This window comes from Vespa mandarinia, chromosome 17, assembly GCF_050613455.1.
Source record: "Vespa mandarinia isolate Hongniang chromosome 17, ASM5061345v1, whole genome shotgun sequence".
NCBI lineage: Eukaryota > Metazoa > Arthropoda > Insecta > Hymenoptera > Vespidae > Vespa > Vespa mandarinia.
In genome coordinates this window covers 3375001-3398787 of record NC_140826.1, presented here as the reverse complement: position 1 = coordinate 3398787, position 23787 = coordinate 3375001, and the positions used below count along the sequence as shown (strand labels likewise).

General features: G+C 27.4%; 2 protein-coding genes across 4 annotated transcripts in view; one reads left to right on the top strand and one right to left on the bottom strand.

Annotated features, from left to right (window-relative positions):
• Positions 1-954: 954 nt before the first annotated feature.
• On the bottom strand, positions 955-10941 carry LOC118443407 (limbic system-associated membrane protein). Of its 2 annotated transcripts, XR_014983175.1 has the most exons (11): positions 10621-10941; positions 9411-9515; positions 8563-8778; positions 5854-5975; positions 5268-5409; positions 4020-4117; positions 2875-3174; positions 2047-2275; positions 1841-1903; positions 1303-1645; positions 956-1150 (listed from the first exon to the last, which is right to left on the bottom strand). XR_014983175.1 is itself a non-coding variant. In XM_035870337.2 (10 exons), exons 1-10 carry the CDS (start codon positions 10658-10660, stop codon positions 1521-1523), a joined length of 1440 nt encoding a protein of 479 aa, XP_035726230.1. In that variant the 5' UTR covers positions 10661-10941; the 3' UTR covers positions 955-1520. The 2 variants fall into 2 exon arrangements, 1 of the variants encoding a protein (XP_035726230.1); XM_035870337.2 differs by having other exon boundaries at positions 955-1645.
• LOC118443408 (odorant receptor 82a-like) overlaps positions 1874-23787 on the top strand; it is a 24896-nt gene continuing 2982 nt past the window's right edge. Inside the window, exons 1-4 of one of the 2 annotated variants that reach the window (XM_035870338.2) lie at positions 1874-2428; positions 13904-14012; positions 22510-22575; positions 22822-23025. In XM_035870338.2, coding sequence (XP_035726231.2) covers positions 13909-14012; positions 22510-22575; positions 22822-23025 — 374 coding nt within the window. In that variant the 5' untranslated portion in view covers positions 1874-2428; positions 13904-13908. The remainder of the gene's footprint in view (positions 2429-13903; positions 14013-22509; positions 22576-22821; positions 23026-23787) is intronic. The other variant, XM_035870340.2, reaches the window with a different exon arrangement.

Below are 23787 nucleotides of genomic sequence, written 5' to 3'. Positions count from 1 at the left end.
GAAATGAGTAATTTTAAAGCAAACAAAAGTTTGTTTTGAATATATGGATGCGCACAGTGGCGCCATTTCGCGTTTGTGTCGAACAGTCGAAGGTTCTTTTCTCATTACATGTCTACATGGACGTGCGTGAAATTTATTTAAGATTTGGTCGTTTTATGTTAATTCGATTCGAGTAAATCGTATATTATGGAATTAATTTTTGGAAATATTTTTTTATGCAATTTATAGATACATATGAAATTTTTAGTAATCAGTGATCAAACTCTACATTAACACCAAATTATAACATTAACATCAAACTAATAATCTTCACTTTTATATCACTGTATGATATTAGATTTTATGGTAAAATTGATTTCTATTTTACCATCAGTTAAATAGATTTTTTTTCCTTGCTTTCATTAGATCTACTATTATTTTTATGTTATATAAAAATTTCTGTCAGACATTAATTCGATTGTTAGGTTAAGCATAAAGAGAGATATATTATTTGCACAAGTTTACACATCGATACAGTAGGTGCATAATAGGAACTTATATCTCATATTTTGATCCAAATCTATCGTTGATATCACGTATACTACGAATAATCTTACGAAAGTTTGTGAACAATTTCAATTATAAAATTTCTTTAGAATTTTCTTTCTTCTCTATCTTCCTTTTCTATTTTCTTTTTTATTTTTTTATGCTTTAGACTAAACTGTTATCTAGAAGCAAAAGTATTACTGATATTATTTTTATTTAGTTGGTAATTGACTTTTGTTCCATCAATGATAAGGTAGGAATTACTTTGGGATAATTAATTAATAATGTTGTCACTATTTGATGATATTGTTCTTTATACAATATAAATTCGATCTATCCTTGTTGAATAATAATGATAATAATAATATTTTTTTTTTTTTAATTACAAAAAAAATTTTAATACATTTTTTTACATAAAATAATTTTCATTTATTTTTAGCGACGTACAAGCGATTGTCCATTACATAGGTCTTCGTACATAAAAGATAATTAATATTCGTCGCTATTTACAAATTAGGATATCAATCGAAATCGTTTGAAATTATTTATGTATCGTATTAATTCGTAATTAGCTGAATGTTGTTCTATGCAAACGAACGAACGTGCTTATGGTCTTTCTTACACACTATAATTAAATCAGGTATGTTTACTTGTAACATATATATACATACATATATACATATATATATATATATATATATATATATATAATTTGATTTTAATTTGTACATACAGTGCAACAGAACTAAAAAAAATAATACATTAAAATTTCCTCACGTATCTATCCTAATATAGGATGAAGATCGATCAAACTTGTATGGGTTATATTCTATTCTTCTTGTTTATTTTTCTTCCTTTGTTTTTCGTTTTCATTTTCCTCCGATGTATGCATTCTGACAATTTTCTTTTTTTTTTTTCTTTTTTTTTTTTCCTTTTATAGAAGTAACGAGATGGTGAGTTTCTTTATAGAAATAGTCCTTTAAAAAAAGGACGGTCTATAATTTCATACTCGTGAAAAACAAGGCAAAAGAAAGGACAAAAGCTGTGCTTTCTTTCGTCACACAAGAGCATCCATTGTTTTCCGTGCTGGTTTGTTGAGACATCGAGGCCATTTGTATTACTACGTAAATCAAAATAAAGATAAAATTATTTAACAATTTGTTATATATAAAAATAATATATAACTTTTTTTAAATAATAAAAGTAATAATAATAATAATAATCATTAAATGATAAAAATAAATAATAATAATCATAAATAATATTATAAAGATATTAATAACAGTAATAATAATAATAATAATCATCATCATACCAGTGTTGATCTTTTCGTCCGGTACTATATCGATCGTTTTGTAATAATCTTCAGCATCAGGAGCTACGATATTAGGATAAAGAATATTATATTTAAATTTTGATTTTGAATAAGTTAAAAAAAATTGATTTATTTTCTTTTTTAATTCTTTAATCATTTCTTTTTTCTTTTTTTTTTTTTTTTTCTTTTTCGTCTTTTTAACTTACGAGCACCTTCCGTAGCAAATCGTATGACTTTCGATGGTCTGCTCGAACCATAACGATTTCTCGATACTACAAAAGCCTCATAGTGTGTAGCTTCAGCCAATCCTGTTAAATTGAAGGATCGAGCATGTACTGGACCAATCGCATTGCTTCCGCTCGGTATGTAAAGTTTATGCCACTTATGTGTCGTAGTAGTTGTACTTGCTCTGAACGAACCTTCGTGAACGTACTTCTGTATTCATCAAGTGAATATCAATTACATAAATTGGATAGGAGGTTTGTCTATTATGGTTATAGTAAACGATAAAACTTTCGTACGATATGATATAACTACATTTTCTGAATGAATCGTTAATATACGACGATTTCCAATTTCTTTTTCAAGGTTAGTTATACAATTTCTTTTTTAACGTATAACCAAACAATTAAAAATATTTCTTAACGTTATAAAGAGAACAATATTCTGACAATAATATTTCGATATTAATTATGATTAATATATGTACATATAATACATATATATATATATTTATACATATATATTATATGTATAAATTTGTAATTTAGTATGATAATATTTTCGATCAGATCTATAACGATATTAGATGATCATGTGATTTGATAAGAAAGTTCTATAACGTAATAATATAAATATTTAATACAATATAAATTGTATAATATAAATAATATATAAGATTTAATATCAATTTTGTTAATAGTAAAATATAAATGTATACATACGTATACATAGACTCATAGACATATATTTTTAGGTTAGAATTTTCTTATTAAGTTTCACGAATATATATATATATATGTATGTATGCTTACCCTGTACTGACGAAAGGAGAATTGATATTCAACGATAGGAGTATAACAATCAACCTCCCAAATGAAATTATACGCAGTCTTCGATATACTCTTAGCTTCTTTGAAAATCGCAGGATTTGCTACTCCTGATAATTCGATCGCAGCCTCAGTTATTCCCAAGGAATTTGATGCTCTACATAAATAAAATCCATAATCCTTCGTTATCACGTTCCTTATTACTAAACTATGATTATGTCCTATACTGTGTTTCACTATTCTCATTGAATAGGATACCGTCTTGTTCATGAAGTACCACTCAACCTGGAAAATATAACAGGTGTATCCACTTTATAACTAGATCTTTTCTAAATCATTTAATAATATATATATATATATATATATATTATTAATATTTTATATATATATATAATTGTAGAAATCATCATGTTAAATGAGATAAAATTCTTTTCCTTTTTTTTTTTACTTCTAAAGGTTTTTATTTTCGATCGGTGGAAGATCAATAAAACAGAGATTGCAATTTTATTTCGTAGGATACAAATTCCAAAAAATATATATACACACACACACATACGCACTTTCTCTCTCTCTCTCTCTCTCTCTCTCTCTCTCTCTTTCTCTTTCTCTTTCTCTTTCTTTTCGTATAAAAAGTCAAACGTAATCCTCTCGAACTATTTTTCCTAAGGTAGAACTATCATGAGTCACGTTTCCAACGAATCGATTTGTCACGTATTAGCGGCTTCAAGGGATAACTTTGAGAAATTGCTTTGCGGCTCGAACGAAGCTTTTCATTTACTTATATACCTAACTACGAATATAGCTTCTTTTTCTTTTTCTTCTTCTTCGCAAGAAAAATTGAGAGAGAGAGAGAGAGAGAGAGAGAGAGAGAAAGAGAGAGAGAGAGAGAGAGAGAGAGAGAGAGAAAGAGAGGAATGAAAAAGCCTTCAACTTAATCTTGCAAATACTTTGATCTTTCGACGATATGACGTCGCAGCGTAAAAAAAGGAAAAAATTAAAAAGAAAAGAGAGAGAGAGAGAGAGAGAGAGGGGGAAAAGCGCAAAAGCTCTGACAGAAAAATAAAATAAAATGTAAAATATTCTTTTCCAAAGGTAAAAAAGAAAAAAGAAAAAAAAAGAAAAAAACTCACCTCAGCCTCTGGCCAAGCAATAACTCTGCAATCCAATTGGGTTCGAATTCCAGGCGATGCATGAACCCATGGCTTATTGATAATAATTTCTGGCTTATCTGTAATCGCATAAGCTCATATAAACGCTTCCGACATACTCGTTATTATATGTAGTTATTATATGTACATTACGTACGATTAGAATCGAGGTATAGTAATGATAAGACTCGATCGATAAAGTAGATTCTTCTTTTGATCATACGTGTAAACAATTGATATTTGCATAACGGCATTAAATGTCATCCGTAATGAGAGCAATTGCCCTGTTCGTACACATGTATGTTTATCTATGTATATACATTTGTATGCATATATGTATGTACATACATACGTACGTATTATATGTACATACGTTCGAATGGAATACTAAGGAGACCAATGCGCTGTTCAGCAATTTGCTAATTTAATTATAATCGTTTTACGACGCACTCATAAGAGTCGAATATAATTTTGCATGATTGCATCCCGCGTAGAGCGTACAAGGCTAGGATATAATTAAAGTAGCCCCGATTCTCGAGGATAGAGGTAGACGTGAAGTGAGATAGAAATAGAAAAAGAAAGGGTGGGAGGGGAAAGAGAGAAAGAGAGAGAGAGAGAGAAATAAATGCGAAAGGGATGTACAACATTGGCGTGCATCTCAACATGGAATTTCTTAATACCCTTTACTCTTTTCCTGACGCCCCTCCTCCTACTACTTTAATTCGCCGTCACTCTCCCTCCTTCTCTACCATATAATTTTTCTTTTTCTTTTTTTTTTTTCTTTTTTTTCTATCTTTCTTTCCTTCTTTTATACTATAAATTTACAAAGCAGCGAAATAAGCAACGAGCCTTTGAAAACTGGTCGATTGTATATCCTTTTCATTCTTTCCCTGAGCATTACGAGAGAAAATGAGAAGATATATATATATATATATATATTTACTTACATACATATTATATAATATTTGAAAATTGTAAAAAAGTGAAGGAAAACAAAAATTGTATTGTAACGTTATGTTATATTATTTAAAAAGGTTTCATTTGCTTTTTCATTTTTTTTTTTTTTTTAGTTTTTTTAATTTTTTCTTCTTTCGTTCTCCTCTCCTTCTATTTTTCTCTCTTTCAAGGAATATTTTATAATTGTCTAGACTTGTCTTATTTGACTTGATTTGATACAACTCTATTTTTTTCTTTTTGTTTTGTTTTGTTTTTTTTTTGTCGGACACTTACATTTTATACGAAGATCTATCGTTGCCGATACTGAATCACCGATACCATTGCTGGCTATGCAAGTATATTCCCCTGAACGATTACGATGATCTGCATAAAATCTTAGACGTGGTCTGTTCGTCAGTAATGGTATCTCGCCGTCCTGTAAAAATTAACAACATTTTATTTATCGTGATTTAAAAATAGAAGGAAGAAGAAAGTGTGTGTGTGTGAGAGAGAGAGAGAGAGAGAGAGAGAAAAAGAGAAAGATAGAGGAAATATTGGATCGCTTGAATAAGTAATATCAGAATGTTTAGAATATTTTTTGCGTGTATATAAAATAACGATAAGATGTATAATAAATGACAATGAGGTTATAGTTTATGTTTGATTGATAAATAATATGACCGTATGATGAATAGTATGATTGGATTTATTTATACGAAAAGGTAATGTCTTAGGTAATGTCTTTTTTTTTCCTTAAGAAATTTCTTTCGATCTTTTTTTCCCTCTTTTTCTTTTTTCTCTTTTTCCTTTAGAGATACTATTTTCTTAAAAAAAAAAAAAAAAAAAAAAAAAAAAAAAAAAAAAAAAAAAAAAAATCTACCTTAGTCCACCAAGAAACAACGGGCGCAGGAACTCCGTTGGCAATGCACTCCATGTCGACTTCCTCTTTTAAATTGACTTCCAGTTCGCCGGACTCCGGTACTGGGCGAATACTCGGTGGATCTGGAAGAAGATACGAAAGTAGCGAAAGGGAATATAAGTGCCGGCAGGCCCTGAAGTTTCTAGGGCGTGACGACGATATCCATTCGCGTATCGTTGCGTACTCGTAGAAAAAAATATAAAAGAGAGAGAGAGAGAGAGAGAGAGAGAGAATGAGAGGGAGGAATGAAAAAAAAAAGAAGAAAGAAAAAATAAAGAACAAGAAATAAGAGAAACGAAAAATAGGGAGAGAGAGAGAGAGAAGGAAGAAAAGGGATAAATTTCGTAGAAAAAATAAAAAAAAAATAGGATTTGGTCATAGCATTATAAAAGTTAGAAAAACGAAATTCGATTTCACTCACCGAAAAGAGTGAAAATATTCAAAGTCTTTGATAGATTTTATTCTCGTTTTTTCGACCTACGCAAGCTTTTTTCCCTATTCTTTTCTTTTCGTTGTATATATTATGTATATGTGTGTGTGTGTGTGTATCATTCGCGTATTCTTCAATGTATTTCTGCCAGAGACTATACATACAGGGTGAAAACTAAAGATACAAGATAGTCCAAAAATTTCTAACTATCTTTAAATCTCAATTATTCTCTATTCTCAAGAGAATCTGTTTTTAGCTCTATTGCATTTAAAATTCTAATCCATACGATCTGAGCTTGTAAAGTTTTGTAATCTTTGGAAAAAAAAACAGAAAAAAAAAAAAGAAAGATTTATCTAAAAAGGATTCAAACAATCGTTTGTTAAATATCACAGAGAATACTTTTTACCCTTTTTCGTATTTATATATATATATATATCTTCTATTTTTTTTTTCTTTTTCAAAGAAACAATTCGTTGATCCATTAAATTTAATATCAATAGATGAATTATTTTTATCAGATATTATTTTATTATTTTTAATTCGACAAAAATATGTCTGTGAAGAATTTATCTTGGAAGAGTTTTATTAGAGGAAAAAAGCAAAAAAAAAAAAAAAAAAAAAAAGAAAAGAAAATAAACGAACTTATCAACGATATAGAATAATATTCTCCATTATTATTTAATTTGCATATGGATATTGATAGTTTTTTTTTTTTTTTTTTTTTTTTTTTTTTTAGTTTTTATGGATCACCCTGTATATATATATGTATCCTCGAAATGGAATCACTAAATTCAACAGAACAGCCTAGGAATTCCATAGAGACTCGTGACAAAAGGAGAAGTTTTTTTTCTTTCTTTTTCTTTTTTCTTTTTCCTTCCCTCCCCTCTTCTCCCGGTTGAGCTCGGTTTGTAAATTTCTGCGTATGTCACTCACACACTTTCGCATCCTTTATTTATTTTATTTTATTTTATTTTATTTTATTTTATTTTATTTTATTTTATTTTATTTTTTTCCCCCCAATCGGACCAATACAACGATCGTACCCTAGTGACTTCTTTCTCTCTCTCTTTCTCTCCCTCTTTCTCTTTCTTTTTCTCTCTTTATCTGGATTACGACGATATGGTAATAACGAAAAATAAAAAGAAGCAAAAAAGAAAAAAAGAAAAGAAAAAAAAGGGGGGAGAAAATCGATAAGAGTTTTCGTATCTTCCCTCATCGATGTGGGAATATTGTTTGTAAAAGGGGACGATCAATCTTTCCAAATGATTTTCCCTTTTGTGTTTGTTTTTTTTCATTCTTTTTTCTTTTTTTTTTTACTTCTTCTTCTTTTTCCGTCGGTATGACTTCGATCTGACTCATTGTCAAACGTAGGACGTAAAAAAAGAAAAAAGAAAAAAAAAAAAAGGGAAGATTCACCCAAGAGGGATGCCTTCTTTTTATACGTTCGAAAATATCGTTGAAATTCTTTGAAACGTTCCAATATTTTTACTCGCATATTTTATATGTATATATATATATTTTTTTTCTTCTTTTATATCTTCTATTTGTTTCTCTCTTTCTTTTATATATCGCGCATTTCTTTTTTGTTTTTCTTATTCAATTGATTCATCGACAATCGATAAAAGAGTAATGGGAAATTAACTTATTCGTTAGATAAACGAACGTGACGTTAAATTATATCTCGTTTGATAATATTTTATAGAAAATCATAAATCATTTTATTACTAATTATATATTCATAATACATCGATATTATCTTAGATAATATCTCAATTAAAATGATTATACGAGAATATATTTATTTATTAATATCGAGATGGATGAGCGAGGGGTAAAAAAAAAAAGTAACATATTTATAGAAAATAATTTTTAAAAAGTCAATTATATGTTATCAATTCGTATAATATGATATTAAAGAAATTGAAGAATCGTACACGATTGAATTAATAATAAATTTAAATGTTATATTAAAAATAAGAGATTAAAAAGTTTTTCATTCGAAATCCTTATGTATAATATCGATTTGATACAAATTTCATAATTGTAAATAAATTATCGATTAGATATTAATATGCTTTTGAAAAAGAGAAAAGAATAACGTTCGTACAAATAATTCTTGACTCACCTTATATATATAATGTATATATATATATATATATAAGAAAAGGTTAAGGGATCGAAGGTAATATATAGGTATTTATTTGCGATAGTATTATATAGCTAGTATAGTATGTACTCACACATAACTTGGATATCGTGTACATGCGTAACATATCCCCAAGGAGTTGGTCGGGACGCTTGGCATACATATTCTCCGGTATCTTCTGGCTGTAGGTTAGAAATCAGTAAGCTTCCGTTATTCCATAGGTGAATTCTTTCGGGTGTCATCAAACGTGGATCATCGCTGTCAGCCAAAAGAATCCCTTTCCCCCACCATTTCACCCTAGTTTGCACCCCTAAAATATGTAATAGAACAAATCTAATCTTCCTTGCCCAACTTCAAATAATTCTTTTCACAAATTTTATATCCATTTACATACATCCATGTGCAACATTATAATAATATATGTATATATATATATATATTAATTAATTCGATTTATTTTCGAATAATATTTTCTAACGAAAGTATATATATATATATATATATATATATATATATATATATATAAAGCATAATAATTTCAATATATATATATATATTTTTTTTTTTTCTTATAGCAGTTAATAACATTTTTAATTTTACAATACTATTAATAATTAAAATTATTCAATTTTTTTCTTATGTTTTCATTTAATTATAACAAAATAAATATAATAATAATAATAATAATAATAATAATAATAATTATAATAATAATAATAATAATTTTTTTTATATATTTACTAAATTTTTTTTCTTCTTATATAAAAATAATTTGTAAAATAGAATTAATTATACAATTATACATATATATATATAACAAATTGAGAATACTTTTCTTAATTCTCCTTATTATTTGATAGTCTTTGAATAAAATTGTTCGAAAAGTTTTCTCCGGATATGCGGGTTTGTATTATAACGAGCGATTTTACGCTATTTACTCACCGAGATCTTGCACATCACAGGGTAGCAAAACCGAGTCATTTTTAAAGACCTTTACAACCGTCGGATGGTTCGTAAAACCTTGATTCATTGCTGCGTGAACTCCTCCTAATAATAAACAAACGAAATGAATAAATATAATATAATGATCGAGGCATCTTATCTTTTTTTTTTTTTTTTTTTTTAATTTTTATTATCAAATATCATTAATCGATTCATATCTCTATCCTCATTACAAAATCAATCGACATAACGTTTTATTGGAAATTAAATTTTTTCATAAATTGTATGTACAAAAAACAAAAGAAAAAAAAAAAAAGAAAAAGAAAAAGAAAAAATAAGTTAGGCTAATTTTTATTAATATTTCGTTGAATTTCTTTTATATTTTCTATATAAAAAATTTATAAACATTTTCAATTGGATGAACGTCTAAGTCATATTGTGCGACAAAGTTTTATTAGATCTATATTAATAATTAATGAAAAAAATTTTTTTTTTTTTTTGCGAATACAACAATATTAACGAAACAAACGATTTTCCTTTTTCAAAAATAATTTTATTGTTTTATTGTACATTATTACTGTAATTATACAGTACCGGTGTCTTATTATAATTACATTAATTTTTTATGCACATAGAGACAAAATACTCAACAACCAACTAACTAACTTTATCCCGAGTGTATTGTTAATTTCAAACTTGTTAAATTATTACTAATACGCTACTCCCTGTGATAATATCATGATTAAATTTCTTATTATCTTAAATAATGAATTTAATAGTCTTTATCTTTCTCTCTCTCTTTCTCTCTCTTTTTCTCTTTTTCTTTTTCTCACGTTCACTTTTGTATATTATTTAATTAAATACAAAGTATACAATCGCATTAATGTCATAGAAATTTCTTTAATAATATTTCGATTTTTAATTTATGTTATTGCTTAAGTTATATTATTGATTTAATCATTAATAATATCTATTGTCATGATTTAATCATTGATACTATCTTTTGTCTTTCTTTTTTTTTCTTTCTTTTTTCTTAGTAATTCAGTGCAATCAATAAAATGATCTATAAGATCTTTCAAGAAAACATAGAAAATATGAATAGATTTATCATATTTAAAAATAATTCATTCTTTTTCTATTTTCTTTTCTTTCTTTACTTTTACTTTTTTTTTTTATTTTTTTCTTTTTTTTTTTTTTTTTTTTAACATACCTATTGCGAACAAGCAGATAATCCAAGAAATAGTTGTCATCTTCGATCGATGTATCGATCGAAAGAAGATGGATCGTAAAATCAACGAAGATATTTTTCTTTGATATTAGTTGTAGTATAAAACGGACACATGCACATATACATACACGCGCGCGCGTGCGCGTACACACATAGACAGAGAGAAAGATACACACACAAACACACAAAACAATTAAAAATTTAATTTATATAATAATAATAATAATAATAATAATAATAGTAATAATAATAATAATAATAATAATAATATCTCGCGTGCGATCTCTGAGACTTTTCAGTAGACACTGATCTTCCTTTCAAGATGGGGAGAGATCCCTTCTCATTCGATCTTATTCTTACACATACACACATACACACACATACACACATACACACACATATTCACAAATGCGTGCGAGAATTTAGTAGAGAGGCTACGTTGCTCTTGTAATTATGACCACTTGTTCATTGTGCGATTTAGAGATGCTCATGTTACACGCCGTTAAGAATAACATCATTCTTTCATTCTTTCTTTCTTTCTTTCTTCCTATCTTTCTTTCTTTCATTATAATATCTAGTTACTTTATTAGTATTTAAAGTTTTCTTTAAGTGTATCACAAAAAAGAAAAAAAAGAAAAATACGTGATTTACTTAAACATTTAAATAATAATTTTGTTAATTATATATATATATATACAATATAAATACAAAAGAATTTATTTTTCTTTTTATTAAATTTAATGAAAGAAAATTATGATGTGATAGAAAAAAAAAATTATTCACGTATTAATTGATATAATTAAAACGTCGTTAACGAATAAATAAATGAATAAATAAATAAATAAATAAATAAATAAATAAGTAAATAAATATTATATGACTTTAATATAAAGAATTGTAAAGAAAATTTAATTCTCTTATTAAATTACGAAGTAATATAAATTTCTCCCTTTTCTTTTTTTTTTTTTCTTATTTTTTTTTTTTTTTTTTTTTTTTTTGATGTTATATTAATAAAATAATTTTAGAATATAAATTTGTAAAGATTGATAAACAATGTAATGCGATAAAATGTTAAATTATAGTAATAGCTTAGACGATATGATAAAAATAACAAAGTAATAAAAGAGATGGACGTAAGGATAGAGAATAAAAATTTCGTTTTGGATCGTTTGAGATGGATAATGCCATTTATGGCATCGTATACGTACGATTGCATATTTATAGGGGCATACAGGGTGTCCCTCAACACCAAAGGCATTCTTCTATAATTTGTTCAATTTACGCACCGACACGCACCATACATAGAGAGTCATTCATCGAGTTATCCATTAAATCGTTAATCTAATATGTCGTTCACCGACCGTTCTGTCTTTTCAAAGCCCTCTGTCCCTGTTCCCTCGTCCCCCTGTCCCCCTATAAGGGACAATCTGTCTGTGCTCCCTCTTTTTTCTTTTTTTTTTTTCCTAAGAGAAAGGAACGAATAGATCCCAAAAATATGAACAAATTAAAGAAGAAATTCTTCTGATTACAATATGAACGAAATTAAGATGAATTTCTTTTTTCTTAAGATGATCTTCCTTTTTTCTTTTTTTTTTTTTTTTCTTTTTAATCTTTTCTCCCTTTTTTTTTCGTTTTTGTTTCTCTACGATCAAGGTAAAGCTCGTTCGAGAGAAAAAAAATGAAAGAAAAAAGGAAATATTTCGTAATTGAAAATCAATTATAACAATAATAATAATAACAATAACGACGATTAACAATAATAATAATAATAATAATAATAATAATAATAATATGAAACGTTAATTAAATAATTTTTATATTAATTATAAAATAGACAATTAATTATATTTAGAGCTTATATAATATTCTTATTATTATTGTTTTAAATCATATTACCAACAAATATTCTCTCATTGATAATGTTCTCATAAATTTCATTTGGCGAATTAGAAAGCATGATGATCATTTATATTAATAATCGTAATTGTTACAAATTCTTGAATCGAATTGGCACGTGCACAGAAATTCGTATGGAAATTACCAAGAGAGTATATAAACTCAGATGGAAGAGTATTAAGCACATTTCGTAGTTTCCCATAGTGAAACATGAATTTCATTCGTTATATCTGCGGTACCCTTGTTGGCTTCTATCCAAAGTCAATATAATATCTATCGAAGAGGATTTTCGATTAATAATATTATAAATGCAATAACAATGAGAAAATGAAAATGATAATGGAAATGAGAATGAAGATTGTTGATGAAAGTTTTATGTAACGAAAAAAAAAAAAAAAAAAAAGAAAAAGAAAAAGAAAAAGAAAAATTCACGTAATATAACATTTAATAAGATGGATACGTGATGGAAATTTATTTATGTGTAGAGTTTATGAAAATATATATATATATATATATATATATATATATATATATATAAAATTTCATTAATACTTATGAAATTTTATCATGACGGTATTTAATTAGCTTGACATATTTATGAGGTCAGATTAGATAGATAGATAAATGGATAGGTAAGATATTATCTGTGTGTGCGTATACACGCTTCGATAAAAATGTTAAAGGAAAATTGTCTGTGTTTTGATTACGCACGAAGACATATAACGAGGAACCTTTTTTTTTTTTTCTTTTTAATATTTCTCTGAAGGATACGTATAATCCCGATGTAAATATACTCGATGAAAGTAGAACGAAAGGGATTAAGGGATCCGTATATCGTAATAGCTTTCCTTCGATAATGATAATAACGATATTGAAATCTCAAATAAAATTCTCGAATAGAAAGGAAGATAACTGAAAAAGGAAAGAATGGAAGGTGGAAGATTGGATTGGTGGTTAGTAGCCAGTAATAGTAATAGCAGTAGTAGGCATAATAGGAATATTATAGTCTCTTTAGTACGGGGAGGCATTGTCGCTGCAGGCCTCCAATCATCTCGTATTCTTCATTGTTCGCGTATTACATTGGGGATATACGTCGTCTAACCAATTCACCATTACTTCCCGCGACTACTATCAATTTATTGATAAAATATAGTTATAGTAATATAATTTTGCAGCATACTTCGATTCGATCTTAATGACCGACGTTCATTCATTATCTTTAAGTAGATGAATATGATAATTTTATATGATAATTGATTCTTCTTCTCTTTGATCTTTAATTAATGATTATGTGTATCGATGAAGCTATATTCTTTTTCCTTGTTTTTCATTTATTTATTTATCTATTTCTTTTTTTTTTTTCTTACAGAACAAATGAAAATAATCGAGATGCGTATGATTTTTATAGTCGTCACTTCGATTATCATAGAATCAAAGTGTGTCACGCCTGAGCAAAGGCTTCACTTCGTATATCGTCGGTAATGTAGCAATTTTTTATGCCCCTTGTTTTATGCAACCCGTTACTTCGTCCATGTAAGAAGGTATAGTCTATATACAGGGGCTGGATAAGAACTTTTATCTATTTTCCAGAACAATACGTACAATTTCATTGATATATGATCTTGAATAAATATCTTTTTTTTTTTTTTATATATATTTTCATATCTCTTTTACAAGTTTTCTCTTTTTTTCCTCGTGTATATTATCTACGCTTGCAATAAAATCTTTAATTATGTTTTGATGTGATGTAGCAATATCTCTCTCTCTCTCTCTCTCTTTCTCTCTATCTCTCTTTTTTATCTTTCTGATTCTTTCGTTTTTCTTTTTGTAAGCTATCGAGAAACCTGTGACAAATTGCACGCGGTGCCGACGGCGACGTGCGATGTCCCCGTGGTCCTATCTTGCGCCAGAAAAATACGACGATAAGTCCAGTTCTTTTCTCGTGCACGGTCGAGTATATGTGTATGTGTGTGTGGATATTCTTCGATGACAGAAAACGACGTGATATTTGAGATTGATTTTGAACGTTCAAAGTTTATCTCAATACCAAAAAAAACTTTTCTTTCTTTTTGAATCGACTTTGTCGAGTTTCGTTTTACAAAGAGAATGTATACATCCATTATTATGACATTGATCGTTGATAAATGAAATGTAAAGTAAGTTAGAAATTTATCGTAATGTATATATACGATATATGTATATATACGTAAAATATATATATATATATATATATAACCAAAAAAAAAAAACAAAAACCAAAAAAGGATAAAAAAAAAAAAATAAAAGAAAAAAAGAGACAAAAAGAAAAACAAATTTGATTATTCGTAATAATGCATTCTTTGCGAATAAATAATCTCTCTGTAATTATACCTATCTCATTCTGATTTTCGTATTACTTTACATACATACATACACACATACGTACATCCGTTCCTTCGTAGGAAGCCGTAAGACGATATTAAAGGGCTACTTTTTCATCTTAGCCTTTCTACTACCTTAGCCTGGCTAAAAGTAGGCTGGATATATGAGTGAATAAGGAATGAAAAGGAGTGAAAGAGATAGAATGTATAATCCTTTACCATATGAGAGAGAACTGTGTGTGTCAGATTCAAGTCCGTGTGAATATACTTAATCCTAAAAGAGAGAGAAAAGAAAAAAAAGAAAAAAAAAAAGAAAGAAAGAAAGCCTTAAAATGCTTCTCAATTACCTTGATACATCCATCGAAATCTTTCGTTTAAGGTGGCCGTCCCTTTAAGCCGATTTTAAAATGAATTTACCGAAGCGTCGTCGTTCACGATAAAAGCCTCCGTCGAACCCTTAAACGGCAAATCCGGTCTCTCGTTGATTGGAAAAACTGTAGATACCTTTAAGAGTGCATCAAGAGGTCTCTCTCTCTCTCTCTCTCTCTCTCTCTCTCGTCTATTAACATTTTTCAATTCGTCTTTCTGCCGTCGTCTTCCCTTTGTTTCTTTTTTCCTTTCTTATTAATTTTCATTATTAATTTATTTCCTTAATTATTTCTTTTTTTTTTTTTCTTTTTTATTATTATTAAAAATCAAATCATCAAGACAATTATTTCTTCATCTCTTTTCTCTCTATTATTAATGTCGAGTTATTAAAACGCATTATAATTTTTTTTGTTTTTGTTTTTGTTTTTTTTTTCTTTTTGCTATAAGAAATTCAGCAAAAAAATTCCGTAACCTTTCCGTAACAACATGATGCTCTTTATTGCAACTACATTTTTATGCTACCTGGTATATATATATATATATTTTTTTTTTCTTTTTCCCTCTTTTCTTTTTCTTGTTCTTTCTACCCCCTTGAAACAACCACCACACTTGTTCCAGCACCCCCCCCCCACCCCCACCCCTATTTATGCCAACGGGTTGTCCGTATAATTAGGTTAAGTTTCGCCGCAGAACAGTTGTGGTTGTATATAACACTTATGCATCTTATAGTACGCTTTTTATATAACGTCGATTATTTTATTTCATATACCCAATTAAAAATATTAATAAATTAATATATATATATATATATATATATATATATATGTATATAAACATCATATATAAAATAATTAAATATAAATATATGATATAAATTGAGAGAAAAAAAAAAGTAAAAAGGAAAGAAAAAGAAAAAAAAAGAAGGCAAATGAAGAAATAAACTTGAACTTGAATTTTATTTCGAATATATCAGCTGATATATGTCAACGAGATTATATTGACTTTATTAATGGTCACGAATACATTGGCATGTTACGTGATATTAATACTCTACGTTTGTCAGCTATGCAATGACTTCCATAGAATAGATCCCATATTATGCGTCGTCTAATAAGCTTTCTATATAACGTCGATTATATTGAAAAGTTATCGTTTATTGATAATTAATTATCATTTTTTCGTGCACGATAGAAATTCCTTTTTTCTTTTCTCTCTCTCTCTCTCTCTCTCTCTCTCTCTCTCTCTCTCTCTCTCTCTCTCTCTCTCATTGTAATTATTATCACGTACAATAGTTTATTGAGGATTTATCGTAAAAATTTTTTCGTAAATATTTCAAGACAATTTTAAAGTTATTATTAACTGTACGCGTGAACAATTTTTTTTTCTTTTTTTTTTTTTTTCTTTTTCTTTTATGTAATAGTTTCAATTAATTATTGTAAAAGAAATCTGTATATGATATTCTCATTGTTATAATCTAATAATAGATCGAAATTTCTATATCGATTATTGAATACGATTTATAGAGAAATTTTATGAATTGTTTTTCGCATGAGAGACAGATATTCCTTGCTATAAGTTCTACTATCGAGGAGAATGGTATTCTCGAATGTAATAAAAAGAGAGACGAATTCTCTCTCTCTCTCTCTCTCTCTCTCTCTCTCTTTCCTTTTTTTTTTCTTTTTTTATCATTTGAACTGTTCAGGAAAAATATCTTTATTCTCTCACAACGAAAATGTTCTCTGGAATACACAGAGCCGATACTATCGAATAGGAACGTAATGGATCGAAAAGAATCGAAATAGGATCGAATAGAAGAGAACTCAATAGGATCGAATAGAATCAAATATAGGATCGAAAAATACGAATAGATGGATAAATAGACATAGATATTCGTTTGAGTCAATAAGGATTTGCATTTACTTTGCTTTTGTTTCATTCTTTCATTCTTTCTTCTTTTTTTCTTTTTTCTTTTTTTTTTTTCTCGTTTTTCTTACGCATCAAAAAGTTTGACGATCGTTTGTTATACAGTCGAGAAGAACGTCTAATATCATTGTCGTCACTTTATGTTTGAAAATTTTTTTTCGTCTGACCTCGCTTCTTTTTTTCTTTTTTTCTTTTCCTTTTTCTCTCCATTTCGACGCTATGAAAGAAAGAGTTACATTGCCTTTAGGATATCTATACATAAATATATATATATATATATATATATATATATATATGTACGTATATTGTACATACGTACAACTATGTATTCGTGTATGTATGTATGTATGCATGTTAGAGAGATATTTCTCTTTCTCTCTCTCTCTCTCTATCTCTCTCTCTATCTCTCTCTCTAACATGTTAGAAACACAGTATGTAAAAAAAAAAAAAAAGAAAAAACAAAAAAAAAAGTCAAGTTTTAATTGCTTTTAATTTACTGAAGCACCGGTTTCTCAAGTAAGCGACATCGTCGGTCGGGTCTCATGTTTACGAAGGACTCGCGAAGGGTTGTCCGGTGCTTAAGGTCGGAAGTGAGTTTAATTGCAAAAGGTCGTAAGCTGGGATACTCTTTAACAACGGAAGTAACTAAAGTTCTAGATCGTTGAAAACTAGAATGATCCATTCGCTGTCCTTTCCTTTTTTCTAAACTATTAAGTAAAAACTTACTTGTAAATAAGTTTTTTTATTCGGAGATTTTGATATCATTTTCTTCTCTCTCTTTCATTTTTATTTATTTATTTATTTTTTGTTTTTCTTTTCTTTCAACACATCAGTTTTATTTTTATTTTAAATGTCAATTTTTATTGGATATCAATACATTAGATTATTTATACATATATATATATATATATTTTTTTTTTTTTTTTCCTTTATTTTTAAGAATAAAGTAATAACATATTTAAGTATTCATGGAACGTTCTTTATAACTATATTTACTTAAACATTTAATTAAATATCATATTGATATTGTATTGAAATATTCGAATGATTATAATACAGGAAGATTAAACAAAATAAATTATTAATAATTATATGTTAATTGTTGAAAGTTTAATGCATCGTTTCATTCTTTTCAAAAGGAAATAGAAGGAGAAGAAAAAAAAAGACAAAGGCTATATATATATATATATATATATATATATATATATATATTTAGATAGTTTCCAGTTATGTTAAAAATTACATTAATTAATACAATGATCACCATTCGTATCCCTATGCTTTGTTTAAATGAAATTTTCGAGAGGAAAAAGAAAAAGGACAAAGGAAATTTCATTAAACGTATGCCCTATGTTTTCTATTCGTGTGTGACTTTTATTTAAAGAAACGAAGAACACTTTGCCTAGACGAAAGTGGAACGTGTACCTAAATCTAGGTCAACTACGTGTTTAGTAATACAATATTTTTCGAGAGAAAATCATATGCCATTTCCTTTTTGATGATACTTTATAGACTTTTAATTTTTTTTTACTTCTTTTTTTCTTTCTCTTAATTGCGCCCAAACTTTTTCTCCATTTATTAAAATATTTTTCACATATATTTGTATACACGCATACATGTATTTCTAATGATGATAGAAAAAAAAGAAAAAAAAAAAAGAATTAGAATTCATTTTTCTTTGACGTCAGATAGTCGATAATTTATGACATTATTCGAGCGTATTAATAGAAATTAGAATTAATTTCTTTTTTTCTTTATCGTATTAGTATCATCTATGATTTGTAATATTTTGTAATATATCGAATGACTGCAAATAATTTACAAAAACTCTTTGCTCGTATATAAAGAAAAAAAAAAAAAGAAAAAAAAAAAAAAAAAAAAAAAAAAGTCCTTATTTTTTTTTTTTACAACATTTTACAAACGAATTAATTACAAAGAGAATGAGAAACGTGACAAATGAGTTTACATTCATTATTAATTTTATAATTGAAGCAATAAATCTTCTTGTGGGGGGGCGGGTGGTGGTGTGTGTGGAACGATCGACTTTCTGTGAGGTCTCTCTTCTTCTTTTTTTTTTCTTTTTAGAAGAAAAGAAAAGAAAAAGAAAAGAAAGAAGTAGAAGAAGAGGAAGAAGTAACGTAAAACAAATTCCACGATTAAAAATGAATGGGACGATTCTTGTGAAAATCGTCACGTTTTCATGTCAGACAAAAATTCACGAGGGTTACTATAATAAATCTTTCGAGAAACTCGCTAACTTTACTTCGTCATATTTCATCTTACAGTCTTCTCTATCTTCTCTTCTCTCTCTTTCTCTTTCTCTTTCTCTCTCTTTCTCTCTCTCTTTCTCTCTCTCTCTCTCTCTTTTCTTTTTCTCTTTTTTTTCTTTCATTCTTTTTTTTTTTTTCCTTATCTTACTCCATTTCTCATCGATCTTCTCGACGATTTTCAAGAGTTTGTTTTCATTCTTCCGTTCTCAATTTCTTCTCCCCCTTTTCTTTTTTTTATTTCTCCTTTTACAAAGAAAAAAAAAGAAAAAAAAAAAAAAAAGAGAAAAAGAGAGAAAAAGAAAAAAAAAAGCAAACTGCACACTTGACGAATTATTTGCAATCATTCATAATAACATTTTTCGTCGAAATTCTATCGTTTTATTTTTAACGCTTATTATATCCTTTGTCAATGGTCATTCGAATTTTTTTACAAATACATTTCTACGAGTTTTTCAAACGCGTTCGTACGATTGTAATTTCCGAGAAGAAGAAGAAAATAAAAAGGAAAAAAAAAAAAAAAAAAAAAAAAAGAAAAAAAAAGACAAAGAGAAAAGAATTTTTGTAAGGATGGGACTTACTCAGACGTGTCGTCGAGAGAAATTTTTTTTTATTTTTCATTTTTGTTATTTTTTTTTTTTTTTATATCTTTTTCTTTTGGTCCTTTATCTTCCCCATTTTTACACCCATATCATGCTTTTTTCTTCTTTTCTTTTTTTTTTTTTCATTTATAAAATAAAAAGTATAACGAACGCATTACAATTACTTACAGTTATTATTTATAATCACGTTTCTCTCTCCCTCTCTCTCTCTCTCTCTCTCTCTTCCTCTCTCTCTCTGTTTGAATTTACAACAATACGAATCGCGTGTCAGATTTCCGCAGTAGTGAAAAGTAAACAAGAGTGAATTCGCTCCAAGGGATGTGGGAGAGGGTCAAGAGGGATTATGTATATATGTATATGTGAGTATATATATATATATATATTCTTTTTCTCACTCACCTACCTTTTACATCCATATATCCGTACGGCTGAATATGTGGAAAAAAGAAATGAAAAAGGTGAAACCGGAGCAAACGGGAATGGTCGAGAAGCTTCCTATATTTTTCTCTCTCTTTCTCTCTCTCTCCCTCGCAGTATTTTTTGTTCTTCTTCTTCTTCTTCTTCTTCTTTTTTTTTGTTTTTCTTCTTTTCTCTCTCTCTCTCTCTCTCTCTCCCTCTCTCTCTCTCTCTCTCCTTGTACCTCGTTCGTTAGGAAATTTGATAGGTACACTCGTAAATTTATCAAAAGTTATGTCGATCCTTCGTTATGAAGAACAATTATGAATCAATTATTTACGTCCTGTTTGTTGTACGATATTATTTTTCTCTTTTTTCTTTTTTTTTTTTTTTTTTCTTTTTTTTTTCCATTCGAAAAGTTCACGAATTCTTCCGAAACGAAAAAAGAAAGAAAAAGAAAAGGAATAGAAAAAATAGAAAGGCAAAAACAATATCGTCGTAAATGAAAAAGAATTTATTCCGCAAAAGTTCGTTTATTTTAAATAATAAATAAAAATCATATCGTTCCTTCCTTCCATTCAATTTTTTTTTCATATTTTATATTACATTTATAATTAACACGCCAAAGGAATTATTCAACGTTCAATCTTTTTATAATCTTAAATTATGTTTATAACGTTGGTGTAAAATTCCTGTCCATTTCTTCTTTTCTTCTTTTTTTCCTCGTCTTTTTTCTTCTTCTTCTTCTTCTTTTTTTTTGATTCCTTTCTTTTCTCTTCTTTTCTTTCTTTATCGTTATCTTCTTTAAAAAATGCAAAAGCGGCGAACAAACGGTTGCGATAAAATGGAAACGGAAGTGTTTTCCATCCGTCCCTAAGGAATATCAAATGAGAATTATTACGTTCTATGTAGAGAGATACATTTGCATTATTTATCGAAAACATTTAACTTCGCTTCTTCACGTTGTAATACATAGACAATTACTTGTGTATAGATGATCTATAAGAAAGAAAAAGATTAATTTTTTTCTTTTTCCCTCACCTGTAATCATTCGTTCGCTATGATAGATCGAATAAATAAATAATGTATACTCGATTATTATATCGATTGTAGGGATAAGAAAATTTTCTACTTTCTTTTACTCATTATTATTATTATTATTATTATTATTATTATTATTATTATTATTTCTTTCTTTCTTCCTTTCTTTCTTTATTTGTTCATTTTTTTATTTTTTTTTTCTGCTACTTCTCCCTTTTCATTTCTTTTCCGTGAACGCGATTCAAAAGGAATTTAAAATGAGCTTGGATAGAGGATGAAAAGAAAACGGAGAATTGAATTAGTGTCAGTTGTCTTATGATCGAACGAACGTGCACGATATTTACAATAATAATAATAATAATAATAATAATAATAATAATAATAATAATAATAATAATAATAATAATAATAATAATAATAATTATAAAAATGAAGATAAAAAGTGTTATGATAGAAGTCGAAGAAATTTTGAAGTCCAATAAATTTATTCTTCGAATTATTGGCTTTTGGCCCAGTGACAATTTCAATGATTATACATTATCTCGATTGAAGGGATTTATCGCCTTGTTTTTTATTTTTCTCGGTACGAGTTTTGTAATATTTATACAAATAACTCTTATTGATGATACTATTGTTTTTATAGAGTGAGTGCTATTGTTTATTGAGAATTAAGCATTATATAGTACTTAGTATGACGTTGTTGAAAGACAATTTTTTTTTAATTTTTTATTATTATTATTTATTTTTTTTTTTGTTTTAATCATTTTTTGATACTTGTAGCAATCATTTTCTAGCAAAAGATAGCGGAATATATATATGTATACACGCGCACACACATACGTATATGTGTATAGTACAACTCATAATGAGTTGTCTTTTTTTATTAGGAGAATTTATTACTGACTTCCTTTCACTTTAAGATTAATTAAAAAACGTTTATCTTATCATATCTCATATCGTGAAACTTAATGATCCTTCTTTTCATTGTTTTATTTGTTCGTGGAAATCAACGGACAGATCTTTGGTTAATGTCGTTGGATGGTCATTGATGTTATCCAAATGTTTGTCATTTAATTTGAAAAGGTTCGTTTTCATTTTATTTACTTCTTTTTTTATTATTTTCTGTTTTATTTTATTTTATTTTTTTTTTTTTTTTCTAATTAAATTCATTCATTATATGAATTTATTAATGGCATGATTGTTACTATTCGAAAAAATTATAAATTTTTATTTAAATTTATTAATTAAAATTTTCGTTTTTAATATTTTTTTCTTTTTCTACTTTCTTCTTTCTTTCTTTTTTTTTTTTTTTTTTTTTTTTTTACACAGAGATACTATATTATTGTTATTGGTCAAAATGGAAAGAGGAAAGATGGTTGATCATTGGTTAGCCAGACGAGAAATGGCAACAAAATTTCTCACAGTTGGTTATCTTATATTAACTATCACTTATATAATATCACCGTTGTGTCTGTCAGGAAGGAATTTACCTTTTCAAGGAAATTTTCCATCGATTTTCTTTCAAGATCCTTGGTATGTATTTTTAATCTTAATAATAAGCAAAAGATTTCTTTTAATTTAATTTACGATAATTATAATTGAATTTTAATATTGCTCGTTTCATTAACTTTTGCCACTTGTATTTCTCTCTCTCTCTCTCTCTCTCTTTTTTCCTTTTTTTTTTTTTATCCTTCATACTTCTCTTTTTGATGTAACAGTTTGACTTTATACGCAAACTTAATAAAAGTGAAAATATTAAAAAGAAAAAAAAACTTTTTTATTATAAAACATTTATAATACTTTAAACTGTAATGTTAGAAACTAGAAGGAAGTCCATAAAGACTTCGATTAGATCCAACACATGTTCCATTGTTCGATATATCCTTTTGTATTGAGTTTTGGACTTTGATGCATTGTCGAGTTGCCATTCGATGAGTTTAGTAGAGCATTGTGAATTCCTGTCACAAAATTCGAGTCTAGAGAGTTCAATTCGAAAATTAAATCTTAAAAGTGGAACAAAAGGCAAAGACACACGGTCTCTTTCTAAGAAACAAGCTTTACGAACAATGCCTTGTTCTTACATTTTTATTATTTTGATCATATATTTTATCAATTAATTCAACGCCACTATATTATATAGAAAAATAAATAAATAAATAAATAAATAAATATTAAACGTAATAGATTTGTACCTATGAAAAAGAAATTTTTTTTAATCATACATATTTAAATTTTAATCATACGTTTATTTAATCATACATATTTCATATATCAAGTAAAAAATATCAATAAATA

What these genes read in the sequence shown, in the direction of transcription:
- LOC118443407 (XM_035870337.2), bottom strand. Translation starts at nt 10,660, where the DNA reads ATGACAACTATTTCTTGGATTATCTGCTTGTTCGCAATAG. An exon ending in CTGTGATGTGCAAGATCTCG is followed by an intron (nt 8,779 to 9,410) that starts GTGAGTAAATAG and finishes TACATATTTTAG; the next exon opens with GGGTGCAAACTAGGGTGAAA. An exon ending in TCTCCTTTCGTCAGTACAGG is followed by an intron (nt 2,276 to 2,874) that starts GTAAGCATACAT and finishes TGATGAATACAG; the next exon opens with AAGTACGTTCACGAAGGTTC.